The sequence below is a fragment of the Mobula hypostoma genome, chromosome 7 (assembly GCF_963921235.1).
Source record: "Mobula hypostoma chromosome 7, sMobHyp1.1, whole genome shotgun sequence".
Lineage (NCBI taxonomy): Eukaryota > Metazoa > Chordata > Chondrichthyes > Myliobatiformes > Myliobatidae > Mobula > Mobula hypostoma.
In genome coordinates, this window is record NC_086103.1 from 90,180,822 (window position 1) to 90,196,911 (window position 16,090).

Sequence of the window (16,090 nt, forward strand, 5' to 3'; positions counted from 1 at the left end):
ATACCAGCCTCAAGGGGGCAAGAGGAAGAACCCACAGCAGTCCTGGACAGACTACGCGAAAGGCTCGGCAACCTGGCCCCCGTACCGACTTCACAGCGCGGACAGATCCCGACCTGTAGAACTGTAAGTTTGTATTCGTACGACGGGGCGGACACCGGGCACCGCTACAGCGGCTGTACGAGGGGCCGTTCAAGGTGATCAGTAACAATGGGTCCACATACGTTCTGGACATTGGGGGGAAAGAGGAGGTTTTCATGGTGGACCGATTCAAACTGGCCCATGTGGGCTTGGCGCAGACGGTCGAGGCTCAGGTACCGCGACGCAGAGGCAGACCGCCCAAACAGAGACTGACCCAGACTGTGGACATTGGGGATGTATCGCCAGTTCTGGGGGTGGGGGGTTATGTGGCGACCCACTTTCTACACAAGCGAACCGGCTCACAAAATAGCCCGCGCGCGGTGAGAGACTTTTGTAACGCACCTCTGATGTCATTTCCGCCCGGAGAGGGCTGGAAGGGAACTGCTTAAAAGCCAGTGCCATGAAGTTTGAATAAACGAGTCTTGAGTGTGACTTACAGACTGCGTGTCGTTATTTCTAGCTCTGTGTGTAGCACATCGCTACAAGGTCTCCCTTTTTTTTACTTTCACGAGGTACTTGACAAGGGTGCCCATTAAGTCCTTTATTATTTAATCTCGCATTGGAGCCTTTGGCTATAACAATTCACGAAGCTAAAAATATTCATGGTATTTCTATAAATGGGACCATACATAAGGTTTCTGTTTATGCAGATGATCTTTTGGTTTATATCTCAAATTCTGAAGAATCTATTCCTAATCTTTTGGAATTATTGAATGATTTTGGAAAATTTTCAGGATATAAACTTAATTTAAATAAAAGTGAATTGTTCCCTTTAGATGTCCCTGTTTTTATATATAAGGATATTCCATTTAGAATTGTGAATTCTTTTAAATATTTGGGTATTATCATTACAAAAAAAAAGATCTTTATAAAGCTAATGTAGTTCCTTTATTGGACTCTATGAAACAATTATTTTCTAGATGGAATCCTCTTACACTTTCTTTAATAGGTCGTATTCATGCCGTGAAAATGATGATTTCACCTAGATTTTTATATATTTTTCAAAATATACCTATCTTTCTAACCAAAAAATTTTTTGATCAAATTGATTCTACTATTTCGTCCTTTATTTGGAATAATAAAAGACCAAGAGTTAATAAGTTTCATTTACAAAAATCTAAAAAAGGTGGACTCGCGCTACCTAATTTAAGATTGTATTATTGGACTGTTAATATTCGACAATTATGTTTTTGGTTATATTGGCTCGATAAGAACCAAAAACCAGCTTGGATTGATTTAGAATTTAAAGCTATTAATCAATTTCATTTAACTTCACTAGTAGTAGTAGTAGTAGTAGTCATATTTTATTGATCCTGGGGGAAATTGGTTTTCGTTACAGTTGCACCATAAATAATAAATAGTAATAGAACCATAAATAGTTAATAGTAATATGTAAATTATGCCAGTAAATTATGAAATAAGTCCAGGACCAGCCTATTGGCTCAGGGTGTCTGACCTTCCAAGGGAGGGGTTGTAAAGTTTGATGGCCACAGGCAGGAATGACTTCCTATGACGCTCTGTGTTGCATCGCGGTGGAATGAGTCTCTGGCTGAATGTACTCCTGTGCCCACCCAGTACATTATGTAGAGGATGGGAGACATTGAACAAGATGGCATGCAACTTAGACAGCATCCTCTTTTCAGACACCACTGTGAGAGAGTCCAGTTCCATCCCCACAACATCACTGGCCTTATAAATGAGTTTGTTGATTCTGTTGGTGTCTGCTACCCTCAGCCTGCTGCCCCAGCTCACAACAGCAAACATGATCGCACTGGCCACCACAGACTCGTAGAACACCCTTAGCATCGTCCGGCAGATGTTAAAGGACCTCAGTCTCCTCAGGAAATAGAGACGGCTCTGACCCTTCTTGTAGACAGCCTCAGTGTTCTTTGACCAGTCCAGTTTATTGTCAATTCGTATCCCCAGGTATTTGTAATCCTCCACCATGTCCACACTGACCCCCTGGATGGAAACAGGGGTCACCGGTGCCTTAGCCCTCCTCAGGTCCACCACCAGCTCCTTAGTCTTTTTCACATTAAGCTGCAGATAATTCTGCTCACACCATGTGACAAAGTTTCCTACCATAGCCCTGTACTCAGCCTCATCTCCCTTGCTGATGCATCCAACTATGGCAGAGTCATCCGAAAACCTCTGAAGATGACAAGACTCTGTGCAGTAGTTGAAGTCCAAGGTGTAAATAGTGAAGAGAAAGGGAGACAAGACAGTCCCCTGTGGAGCCCCGGTGCTGCTGATCACTCTGTCGGACACACAGTGTTGCAAGCACACGTACTGTGGTCTGCCAGTCAGGTAATCAAGAATCCATGATACCAGGGAAGCATCCACTTGCATTGCTGTCAGCTTCTCCCCCAGCAGAGTAGGGCGGATGGTGTTGAACGCACTGGAGAAGTCAAAAAACATGACCCTCACAGTGCTCGCTGGCTTGTCCAGGTGGGAGTAGACACGGTTCAGCAGGTAGACGATGGCATCCTCAACTCCTAGTTAGGGCTGGTAGGCGAACTGGAGGAGATCTAAGTGTGGCCTGACCATAGGCCGGAGCAGCTCCAGAACAAGTCTCTCCAAGGTCTTCATGATGTGGGAGGTCAATGCCACCGGTCTGTAGTCATTGAGGCCGCTGGGGCGCGGTGTCTTCGGCACAGGGACAAGGCAGGGTGTCTTCCACAGTACAGGAACCCTCCAGAGCCTCAGGCTCAGGTTGAATACATGGCGAAGTACTCCACATAGCTGGGGGGTACAGGCTTTGAGCACCCTGGTACTGGCACCATCCGGTCCTGCAGCCTTGCTTGGGTTGAGACGTTTCAGCTGTCATCTCACCTGTTCAGCCGTGAAGCCCACCGTGGTGGTTTCGTGTGGGAAGGGGTATAGTCATGAGAGCAGGGTGGGGGACTGTGAGGAGGGGTAGGAGGGGAGAGTGGAATATGTGTTGGTTGGGGGCTGACAACAGATGGCTCATGTGGGGGATGGGCAGGGGCCACAATGTCAAATCTGTTAAAGAACAAGTTAAGTTCATTGGCCCTGTCCACACTGCCTTCAGCTCCTCTGTTGCTAGTTTGCCGGAACCCAGTGATGGACCTCATCCCCCTTCAGACCTCTCTCATGTTGTTCTGCTGGAGTTTCCACTCAAGCTTCCTCCTACACCTGTCTTTAGCCTCCCTGATCCTGGCTTTCAGGTCCCTCTGTATTGCCCTCAGCTCCTCCCTATTTCCATCTTTAAACACCCTCTTTTTAGTGTTCAGGATGTCCTTAATGTCCTTTGTTACCCATGGCTTGTTATTTGAATAACAAAGGACAGTTCTTGTCGGAACATTGCAGTCCACACAGAAGTTGATGTAATCAGTGATGCACTCTGTGAGCCCATCAATATCCTCTCCATGTGGCTCACAGAGTGCCTGCCAGTTTGTCACCTCGAAACAACCCTGGAGCGCCTCATAAGCCTCCTCCGACCATTTTCTCACTGTCCTCGAGGTTGCAGGTTTACTCTTCACCAGAGGCACGTAGCAGGGTTTTAGATGCACCAGGTTGTGATCTGACCTTCCCAGTGGGGGAAGGGGAGAGGAGCTGTATGCATCCTTAACGTTAGCGTACATCAAATCCAGAGTCCTCTCCCCTCTAGTTGTACAGCTCACATACTGCGTGAAGTTGGGCAGTGTTCCAGCCATGGTAACATGGTTGAAGTCACTGGAGATGGTAATGAGGGCACTCGGGTGCTGGATTTGTAATCTGGCTATGACGGTGTAAATGATGTTACACGCCGACGTCGGGTTGGCCGAGGGAGGGATGTACACAACAACCACAATTGCATGTGAGATTTCCCTTGGCAAATAATATGGCCGGAGTCCAACAGTAAAACGTTCAATATTCAGGCTACAAAGACGTTCCTTGATCATAATATGCCCAGGATTGCACCATCTGTTGTTTACCAGAACCGCCAGCCCCCTCCTTTATGCTTACCGCTCTCAGTGCAATTCCGGACAGCTCGAACGGTCTGGAAGCCCGCTATGGAAACGCTTTGATCGGGTATGTCCTTGTGCAGCCACGTCTCAGTGAAGTACATGACACCGCTCTCCCGAAATGTTCTCTGACTCCTGACAAGCACCGTCAGTTCGTCCATTTTATTCCCCAGCGATCTCACATTGCCCATGATGAGAGAGGGGAGACACGGCTTATAACTTCTCTTCTCCATAAGCCTCTGTTGTCTTGACCCGGTCCTCTTCCCTCGCCTTTTTGATCTCCCTCTGCATCCTCTGTGTGTTTTCCTCCAGCTTTCAGCCGGGATGTCCGCTGCTCTGTTTGCTAAACCGGCGGGTATGAGCGTAATCAATTGGTCCCTGGAATACACAATGCGGCCATCCTGCTGCCACGCTAACGAGACGTGTCCGAATGTAACTAATTCCAGCACTAAAAAAATAAGTAAAACTCTCTCCACCAGCATGTTAGAGAGGGTGCAGCTTCAACGTGTTACCGTGAGAAAAAATAAATAACTAAGTTAAAAAGTTTAAAAGTAAGAAACTACGGAGCAACTGTAACAGGCTGCATGCACGACCGGTGCATGCACACATATTAGGAGCTCCATTACCTTTACAACTTGCTAAAATCTCTAACCTAAATTTCTACCGTTATTAAAGAGTCCTTACGGATTTGGTTTCAGTTTCGCAACTTTTTTAACTTCAAACAATTTAAATTGTCTAGTCCTGTATTTCAAAATTTGCTATTTAAATCTTCAATTACTGATCCTATTTTTCTTTTATGGAGAAATAAGGGTATTTGTTCTTTTGCAGATTTATTTAGTGATGGTCGATTGATGTCTTTGAAGCATTAATTAGTAAATATTCTCTCTCTCATACACATTGCTTGCAATATTTACAGGTCAGACATTTTTTACAAAAATATGTTTCTACATTTCCATATGTGCAAGAATCTGATTTGTTGGAGACTATTTTGAATATGAATCCCTTAGTGAGAGGTTCCATTGGTAGAATTTATAATTTAATTTTACTACAAAAAGATAACCTCTCACTAAAGGTTAAACAAGACTGGGAGAGAGAACTTAATATGACTTTTGTTAATGAAGACTGGGCGCGAGTTTTGAAAATGGTTAATTCTTCTTCAATATGTGCCAATCATTGTTTAATTCAGTTTAAAATTGTTCACCACTATTATTTAACACAGGAGAGGCTATCCAAAATATTTCCTAATATAGATAATTACTGTGATACGTGCAAAAATGAAGTAGCTACATTGTCACATATGTTCTGGTCATGTCCCTTGTTGAAATCTTTTTGGAAATCTTTATCTTCTACAACTTTTAAAGCTTTGAAAATTAATTTACAACCTAATACATTGACTCATTGACTGTTCTATTTGGAATAGTTCCGCATCATATTCAGGGTATTTCAATTTCAAACCAACATGTAATTGCATTCGTTACATAGTTGGCAAGAAGAGCTGTTTTATTGAAGTGGAAAGATACCTCTGCTCCTACACTAACTCAATGGTTTTCCCAAGTAATGTTATGTCTTAGTTTGGAAAAAATTAGGAGTAGAACTTTTGATCCCCGATTTGATTTTGAGAGAAGGTGTGGCTGTTTTGCTAAATATTATCATTTAATTTGAATCAATTTACTCCGGGAGTTGGTTCCTAATGGGGTTTTTTTTCTCTGTTTTTTGTTTTATAGTTAGTGGGTTTTTTTTTAGTTAGCTGGGGTTCTCTTTTTTCCTTCTTTTTCTTTTATAAAATTTTTTTTCATTAACATATATATGGTTTTTACCTTCAGCTTTATTAATTATATATATATTAATTTGTTGAATCTCTGTATTTTATAGCTGTAGAAAATTATATTAATAAAAAGATTTAAAAATAAATTCCAGTGAGTACAGGCCCAAAGCTATCAAACACTCCTCATATGTTAATCTCTTCATATCCAGAATCATCTTCATGAACCTCCTCTGGATTCTCTCCAATGAAAACACATCGTTTTTGAGATATGGGACCCAAAACTGTTGACAACACTCCAAGCGTGGCCTGACTAGTGTCTTATAAGGCCTCAGCATTATCACCTTGTTTTTATATTCTATTCCCCTTGAAATAAATGCTAACATTGCATTTGCCTTCTTTACCACATACTTAACCTGTAAATTAACCTTCTGGGAGTCTTGCATGAGGACTCCTAAGTCTCTCTGCACCTCTGATGTTTGAACCTTATCCCCATTGAGATAATAGTCTAGTCCACATTTTGTTCCTTTTATCAAAATGTATTATCATACATTTCCCAACACTGTATTCCATCTGCCTCCTTTTTGCCCATTCTTCCAATTTGTCTGAATCCTGCTGCAATCACTTTGCTCCCTCAGTGCTATCTACCCCTCCTCCTATCTTCGTATCATCTGCAAACTTTTCCCCAAAGTCATCAATTCCATTATCTAAATCATTAAAAAACAATGTAAAAAGACCTGCTGCAATCACTTTGCTTCCTCTTTTGAAGGCCTCCCACTTACTTTCGTCAGTAAACAGGCTCTCCCAATCCACATTTGCCAGATCCTTTCTGATACCATCAAAACTGGCCTTTCTCCAATTTAAAATCTCAGCCTGCAGATCAGACTTCTCTTTTTCCATATCTCCTTTGAAGCTAAGATCACTAGATGCAAAGTGTTCACCTACACAAACTTCTGTCACCTGCCCCGTCTCATTCCATAATAGCAATCAAGTATTGCACACTCTCTTGTTGGGACTTCTAAGTACCGATTAACGAAACTTTGCTGAACACATTTGACAAACTCAATCCCATCTAGTCCTTTTACATTATGAATGTCCCAGTCAATCTATGCAAAATAAAATGATCTACTATAATAAACTTATGTTTCTTGTAACAGTCAGCAATCTCTCTACAAATTTGCTCCTCTAAATCGTATGGACTATTGGATGGTCTATAATACAACCCCATTAACGTGGTCATACCTTTCTTATTCTTCAGTCCACCCATAAAGCCTCACTAGACGAGTTCTCCAGTCTGTCCTGACTCAGCACTACCGAAGGGTTTCATCCTGAAATGTTGACCGTGCTCTTTTCCTAGGTGCTGCCTGGCATGCTGAGTTCCTCCATCACTTTGTGTGGGTTGCTCAGATTTCCCGCATCTGCAAATGTTGTCTTGTTTGAGCACTGCTGTGATATTTTCCCTCCCACACTGTCACGTCTAAAACAACAGATCCCTGGAATACTGAGCGGCTAGCCCTGCCCCTCCTGCAACCAAATCTCACTAATGGCTACAGTATCATAATTCCATGTGTTGATCCATACTCTGAGTTATAAATGTTTTCCCAAAATCCTCACCCCTACCACAAAACTGCATTTTTAAAAAGTTAATGCTGTCCTCTCCAATCAATATGCTGGCTGAGAGATTTTTTTTCATTTAATGATACATTTACCGGTAATTACTGACACCACAACATCCATAGCACTTCCTAATCCACCCTTATTTTGCATGTGGGGCAGGCCCACTTTGAGCAGGGTTTGGTCTACAGCCAAGTCCCTGGGTCACATGCTAATTCCCAGCAGTAACACTGTTTCAGTCTGGCTGGACAGGTGGGTTTACACGAAGTGTTCAAGTGACTAAACTAGGCCTCTAAACCAGAAATAAAGCATTTAAACCAGGAACTAGCCACAAGGCTACTTCCAGGGCAAGTTGAGAGACACAAGGCTGGGGAGGCAATGACATTGCAGCTGGAGAGCAGTAACTGTGAAGTGGTGGGTCAGTGTGGAGAGCAATGAATGTGAAGACAGTGAACAATGAGTGTGGAGGTAGAGGGCATTCACTGTGGAGTGCAATGAATATGAAGATAATGAGCAATGAGTGTGGAGATGGAGGGCAGTAACTGTGGAGGAGAGGAGACTGGCAGAGGTCAGATATTGAAAGTACGGGGCTGAGGGGAGAATAAAGCAAAGGTAGGTGGGGGAGAAACTGAAGGGGTCTGCATGAAGTGGGGAAAATGTAAAACCAATTGAACAAAAAGAGTGTAGAAACAAGAGAAATGAGAATTAAAATTGAAACCAAAGTAGGAAGTAACATTGAACAGAGACAAAAGGTAAGGAACGGCAAGCATGCAGTGAACTTTGAAGCAAACTGGTCAGACTCTTGCACATCAGCTGTGCAAGTGATCACAGATCATTATAATTCCACAGTGAAGCATACTTGACAAAATGAGAAATGGCACTTTAAGAGGTTGTTGACACTTCTTAGCACTATAATAGAAAATCATTGTCTAGAAATCACTTCCACACTCGGCTCCAACACATGCACCAGATAAAGATTGGACAACACCAAGTTGTTTCAGATTGTGTTTTTTTTTGCGAGTTTGAACTTCTGCTGCATCTGAGTGACTACATGACATTTTCAAAGAGCTGCAGGGATCTCATGATGTTTCCATCCTACAACAAAGCAGAGGCAGAAAAAGTGATAATTAAACTCTACAGAGAACGTAAATAGAAGGAGAGCAATGAGAGGAAGGACAAGGAAGAGTTTGTTGATTCTCAAGGGAGAGGGTGAGTGACCAGAACTTGTGCACTTTGGTACAAATAACATGGGTAGAGAAAGGAATGAAGTACTGCACAATGATTATGGGAAGAAAGGAGAGATTAAGAGAACAGAACCATCGGTTGTAATCTCTGGATTATTCCTAGTGCCACGTGCTAGTGAGGGATAATCAGCATCACTTTGTGAGGGGCAGGTCGTGCCTCATGAGTCATATGAGTCATACAGTCATAAAACAGTACAGCACAGAAACAGGCTCTTTGGCTTATCTAGTCCATGCTGAGCTATTATTCCGTCTAGTCCCATCGACCTGCACCTGATCCAGAGCCTCTCAGACTCCTCCCTTCCACTTATCCAAATTTCTCTTAAACTTTGAAATTGAACCTGGATCAACTACTTTCAATAGCAGCTCATTTCACAAGCTCACCACCATCTGAGTGAAACAATTCCCCTGTATGTTCCCTTAAACATTTCACCTTTCACCCTTAACTAGAACTGAGCTATGCATATCCATACAATCATCCTCCAACAGATGCACAGCAGAGAGCATCCTACAGCATGGCTTGGAAACTGCATTGCAGTGGATAGGAAGGCTCTACAATGGTTTGTCAAAACTGCCCAAAACATCAATGGTGCCTTTGAGGACATACAGTATACATAGAAAGGTGCTAAAAGAATGAAGAATCCCACCCACCATGCTTAAGGATTGTTTGTTCTACTCACATCAGGAAGACAGCTATGTAGTATCCATGCAATGTCTACAAAACTCAAAAACAGTTACTTACCCCAAGCAGCAAGTCTGATTAACAGCTGCATTCACTAACCCACCCCTCCACTCTCTCCACCACTATTTGCTATTCTCTGTTAGAGTTAGCTTGTGCCCAGCATCGTTTTATGGATACACAATCAATCTCTGTATATAAGCTATCTTGTGTATTTATATTAATTATCATGCTCAGTAACAATTAGTTCAGGCTCTTTTACTCTTATACTGGAAATAAGGTTAAATAACCTTGGATCTTGAATCATGAACCTAACGCCTGATCTCTGGTTCTCTCTCACCCTACTTCAGTAGAAAAAGCCTGCTTCCATTTACCCTATCAATACCCCTGAAAATGTTGTCTACCTCAATCCAATCTCCCCTCGCCCTCGTTCTCCTAAACTCCAGGGAATGAAGTCCAAATGTACACAACCTTTCCCTACAGCTCAGGTCTGCAAGTCCCAGAAACATTCTTTTACATTTTCTCTGCACTCTTTCAAAGTCTGGTTGAGGTTTTTGAGGAGGTACAAAGTAAATTGATGGTAGAGCAGTGGATGTGGTATATATCGATTTTAACATAGAACATGGAGAGTACAGCACAGAACAGGCCATTTAGCCACAATGTTGTGCCGAACCAGCTAAAAAGCAAATCAAAAACATCAAAACATTAATCCTTCCTACCTACACCACATCCATAATCCCTGCATCCTCTTTATACCTATGTGCCCATACAAATGTCTCTCAAAAGCCTCTAATGTACTGGCTTCTACCACCAGGCAGTGCATTCCAAATATCCACAACTCCCTGAGTACAAAACTTACCCTCATGTCCCCACTGAACCTACCCCCTCTCACTTACAATGCATGCCATCTGGTATTAGACATTTCAATCCTGGGAAACAGATATTCTCTGTCCACTCTATCTACGACTCTCATAATCCTATAAACTTCTATTAGATCTCCCCTTGTCCTCCAACACTCCAGAGAAAACAACCCAAGTTTATCCAGCCTCTTGTGATAGTACATGCCCTCTAAACCAGGCAGCATCCTGGTGAACCTCCTCGGCAACCTCTTCAAAACCTCACCATCCTTCCTATATGGGGCGACCAGCACTGTGTGCAATCCTCCAGATGTGGCCTGTAACATCCACTGCCTTGCCTTCATCTACTTTTCATGGTAACTTCCTCAAAAATCCCTTTTAGATGAGCTATCACATACGAAGCTATCCCAAATCAGTCCATGTACTCACATATCCCATCCCTTGGAATATCTTCCAGTAACTTTCCCACTACTGATGTCAGGCTCACCAGCCTGTAATTACCAGGTTTATGTTTACAGCCTTTCTTAAACAGTGGAACAACATTGGCTATCTTCTAATCCTCTGGTACCTCTCCTGTTGCTAAGGATGATTTAAATGTCTCTGCTAAGGCCCCTGCACAGTTGACAAGGTCCCACACGGGAAGTTGGTCAAAAAAGTTATTTTTTTTAAGAAATAGGAGCAGGAGTAGGCCATCCGACCCATTGAGCCTCCCCCTCCATTTAATAAGATCATGGCTGATGTGTCCATAAACTCAGCTCCATCTACCTGCCTTTTCCCCATAACCCTTAATCCCCTTACTATGTAAAAACATATCTAACTGTTTCTTAAATATATTTGGTGAGGAAGCCTCAACTGCTTCCCTGGGCAGAGAATTCCACAGATTTACCACTCTCTGGGAAAAACAGTTTCTTCTCATCTTCGTCCTAAATCTTCTCCCCTGAATCTTGAGGCAACGTCCCCTAGTTCTAGTCTCACCTACCAATGGAAACAACTTTCCTACTTCTATTTGATCTATCCCTTTCAAAATTTTGTATGTTTCTATAAGATCCCCTCTCACTTCTTCTGAACTCCAGAGAGTATAGTCCCAGGTGACTCAATCTCTCCTCATAGGTTAATCCCTTTATCCCTGGAATCAACCTGGTGAACCTCCTCTGCACTGCCTCCAAAGCCAGTACATCCTTCCTCAAGTATGGAGACCAGAACTGCACACAGTACTCCAGGTGCGGCCTCACCAGTGTCCTGTATAGTTGCAGCATGACCTCTCTGCTCTTGAATTCAATCCCTCTAGCAATGAAGGCCAACATTCCAGTTGCCTTCTTAATAACACGTTGTACCTGCAAGCCAACTTTTTGCGATTCATAAATAAGCACTCCCAAGTCCCTCTGTACAACAGCATGCTGCAATATTTCACCATTTAAATAATGATCTGCTCTTTTATTATTCTTTCCAAAGTGGATGATCTCGCATTTACCAACATTGTATTCCATCTGCCAGACCTTGGCCCACTCATTTAACCTATCTATATCCCTCTACAGACTCTCCACATCCTCTGTACAATTTGCTGTTCCACTCAGTTTAGTGTCATCATCAAATTTTGCTACGCTACACTCAGTCCCCTCTTCCAAATAATCAATGTAAATGGTCAGCAGCTGCGGGCCCAGCACCGACCCCTGCGGCACCCCACTCACCACTGACTGCCAACCGGAGAGACACGCATTTATACCAACTCTCTGCCTTCTATTGGTTAACCAATCCACTATCCATGCCAATACACTTCCTTCAACTCCATGCATCCGTATTTTATTTATTAAGTCTCTTGTGCAGCACCTTACTGAACACCTTCTGGAAATCCAAGTACTATATACGACATCCACCTATTCCCCTCTATCCACTGCACTCATTATGTCCTCAAAGAGCTCCAGTAAGTTTGTCAAACCTGCCCTTTCTGAACCCATGCTGTGTCTGTCTAATGGAACAACTCCTTTCTAAATGTTTCGCTATTTCTTCCTTAACGACAGCTTCAAGCATTTTCCCGACTACAGACATTAAGCTAACTGGCCTATAGTTGCCTGTCTTTTGCCTAAATCCTTTTTTAAAATGTGGCATGACATTTGCTATCTTCCAATCTGCTGGGACCTGCCAAGAGTCTAGAGACTTTTGATAAATGATTACCAAAGCGTCTACTATAACCTCTGCCAATTCCTTCAGCACCCTGGGATGCATCCCATCAGGACCAGGGGACTTATCTACCTTCAAGCCCTTGAGTTTTTTCATCACTATCTTTTTAGTGACAGTGATTTTATCGAGGTTCTCACCTCCCATTTCGTCCATAACATCATTCTTTGGCATATTAGACGTGTCCTCCACCATGAAGACCGACACAAAACAGTCGTTCAATGCCTTAGCCATTTCCTTATCACCCAATGTCAATTTCCCCTTATCGTCTACCAAGGGACCTATGTTGACTTTAGCCATCCACTTCTGCTTGATATATTTATAAAAACTTTTGCTATCTGTTTTTATATTTTGTGCTAATTTACTTTCATACTCTATCTTCCCTTTCCTTATTTCTTGTTTAGTTGTTCTCTGTTGCTTTTTAACGTTTTCCCAATCCTCCAGTCTCCCACTACTCTTTGCGACTTTGTACACGAGCTTTTAATTTGATACTATCTTTTATTTCCTTAGTTATCCAAGGCTGGCTCTCCCCACACTTACTGTCCTTACTTTTGTTGAGCACTGTGAAAAATCTCTTTGAAAGTATTCCACTGTTCCTCAACTGTCCTACCAAATAGCCTGTGCTCCCAATCCACATTAGCCAACTCCTCCCTCATCCCATTGTAGTCTCCCTTGTTCAAGCATAATACACTAGTTTTAGATCTATTTCATCTTCCATCTGAATGCGAAATTCAATCATACTATAATCACTCTTTCCAAGAGGATCCTTGACTACAAGATCGTTAATCTTACCTGTCTCATTGCACAGGACTAGATCTAAGATAGTATTTTCCCTTGTAGGTTCACTAACACGCTGCTCAATACATCACGATGCATTCTATGAAGTCTTCCTCAAGACTTCCTTGACCAACCTGATTCACCCAATCTATGTGGAAGTTAAAATCCCCCATGACAATTGCCGTTCTGTTCTTACAACCCTCAGTTATTTCTTGGTTAAACGCCTCTGCCACTGCAATATTTTTATTAGGTGGCCTATAGACAACACCCACCAGTGATTTTTTTTTTCCCTTTACTATTCTTAATCTCTACCCAGATGGACTCAACATTCTGTTCCGTAGATCTTATATCGTCTCTCACAATCACCCTGATTTCATCCTTAATTAAGAGTGCCACCCCACCTCCTCTGCCTTCCTGCCTATCTTTCCATATTACCTGATACCCCTGGATATTTAATTCCCAGTCATCTCCACCTTGCAACTAGGTTTCTGTAATGGCCACTAAATCATATGCCTTGGTACTGATCTGTGCCACAAGTTCACTAACCTTGTTTCTAATACTATGGGCATTTAGATAAAGTGCCCTTATACTCATTGTCCTTTTAGAATCTAGTGACCTATGCGATTTTTGCTTTTTATGCACTCTACTCTTACTTTTTTCTTCACTAACTCTAGCTTTGGTCTCTGCATCACTTCCCTCTACTTTTCTGTGTGGGTTCCCATCCCCCTGCCAGATTAGTTTAAAGCCTCCCCAACAGCACTAGCAAGCAATCTCCCGAGGACATTGATTCCGGCCCTGCCCAGATGTAGACCGTCCGGACGGTACTCGTCCCACCTCCCCCAGAAGCGTTTCCAATGCCCCAAGAATCTGAATCCCTCCCTCCTGCGCCACTGCTCAAACCACATATTCATTCTAGCTATCCTACTATTCCAACTCTGGCTAGCATGTGGCACCGGTAATAATCCTTTGAGGTCTTATTTTTAATTATCTCCTAGCTCCCTGAATTCAGCTTGTAGGACCTCATCCTGCTCTCTTCCTATATCGTTAGTACCTACATGCCCCACGACAGCTGGCTGCTCACCCTCCCCTTTCAGAATGCCCTGCAGCCTCTCCGAGACATCTCTGACCCTTGCATCCGGGAGGCAACACACCATACAGGAGTCCTGTTTGCAGCCACAGAAGCTCCCCTCTATTCCCCTTACCATGGAATCCCCTACCACAACAGCTCCGCCACTCTTTTCCTTGCCCTCGTGCGCAGCTGAGCCACCCACATTGCCATGATCCTGGCTACTGCTGCCTTCACCTGATGAGCCATCTCCCCCCAACAGTCTCCAGAGCGGTATATCTGTTTTGGAGGGAGATGACCGCAGGAGACTCCTGTACTACCTTCCTGCTACTACTCTTCCTGTTGTCACCCATTCCCTATCTTTCCATAGATCCTTAAACTGCGGTGTGACCAACTCACTAAATGTGCTATCCACAACATTCTCAGCATCTTGGATGCTCCAAAGTGAGTCCACGCGCAGCTCCAGTGCCGCTATGCGGTCTATCAGGAGCTGCAGCTGGACACACTTCCCGCACACATAGTCTTCAGGGACATTGTCAGCCTCCCTGAGTTCCCACATGGCACAGGAGGAGCATGGCATGGGTCTGAGCTCACCTGCCATGTCAGAGCAATGGATGTTAGCAGAAGAGGACCACAGGAGAAAAGGAAAAGTCCACTGGAGAGGTCGAAGACTGTTACCTGTGAGTCTCTGCGAATCAGATCTTCGCCTTGACTCTTCTTCGCCGAAGCCCCATTTGAGCCAAAGCCCTCTCACTCTGCTGCCCGCTCCGAATGCTACCCGCTGCATATGGCGGTCTTCTTTTGAAACTCTTCCCGCTCTCTACTGGCTGACATCACGCACCTGCACAGTCTTACCTCTCTTAACCCCGAGTAGTAAAATGCCTTTGCTCCGAAAATCCCTTCAGACGTTCCACTCGCAGGCTTCTTGCTTCGAATCTAAAACCGCTGAAGAATCCTTGCCTTTTTAAACTCTTCCCACTCCCTACTGGCTGATATCACGCGCTTGCGCAATCTTGCCTCTCTTAACACCGAGTAGTAAAATACTTTCGCTCCAAAAATCCCTTCAGACGTTCCACTCGCAGGCTTCTTGCTTCAAATCTAAAAATCTAAAAACTGTAAAACTGCAGCATTCAGGATGAGGTAATAAATTGGAGTAGACATTGACTTTGTGGGAGAAGCAAGTGGTAGTAGATAGTTGCCTCTCTGACTGGAGGCCTGTAACTAATGGAGTGCCGCAGGGATCGGGGCTGGGTCCATTGATGTTTGTCATCTGTATCAACGATCTGGATGACAATGTGGTTAACTGGATCAGCAACTTTGTGGATGACACCAAGATTGGGGGTGTAGTGGACGATGAGGAAGGTTTGCAGTGATCTGGATCAGCTAGGAAAATGGGCTGAAAAATAGCAGATTCAGACAAGTGCAAGGTCTTGTACTCATGTAGGACTAACCAGGGTAGGACTTGCAGAGAGAACAGTTAGACACTGAGGTGTGTGGTAAATCAAAGGGACCTGGTAATACAGATCGATAATTTCTTGAAAGTGGTGTCACAAGTTGTGAAAAAAGCTTTAGGCACATGGCCTTCATAAATCAAAGTACCGAGTACGAGAGATGGAATGTTATGTTGATGTTGGCGAGGCCTAATTTGGAGTATTGTGTGCAGGTTTGGTCACCTACCTACAGGAAAGATGTAAATAAGGTGGAACAAATACAGAGAAAATTTACAAAAATGTTTCCTGGTCTGGAGGACCTGAGTTATACAGTAAGATTGAGTGGATTTTTCTTAGTTTGTAGAAGACTGAGAGGACATTTG

The 16,090-nt window shown here is 43.4% G+C and overlaps 1 protein-coding gene across 1 annotated transcript in view; it reads right to left on the reverse strand.

The window, feature by feature from the left end:
• Positions 1–7,605: 7,605 nt before the first annotated feature.
• The window catches only part of LOC134348978 (Kv channel-interacting protein 1-like), a 222,925-nt gene continuing 214,440 nt past the window's right edge, over positions 7,606–16,090 (reverse strand). The window contains exon 8 of the mRNA XM_063052795.1: positions 7,606–8,577. Coding sequence (XP_062908865.1) covers positions 8,530–8,577 — 48 coding nt within the window. The 3' untranslated portion in view covers positions 7,606–8,529. The remainder of the gene's footprint in view (positions 8,578–16,090) is intronic.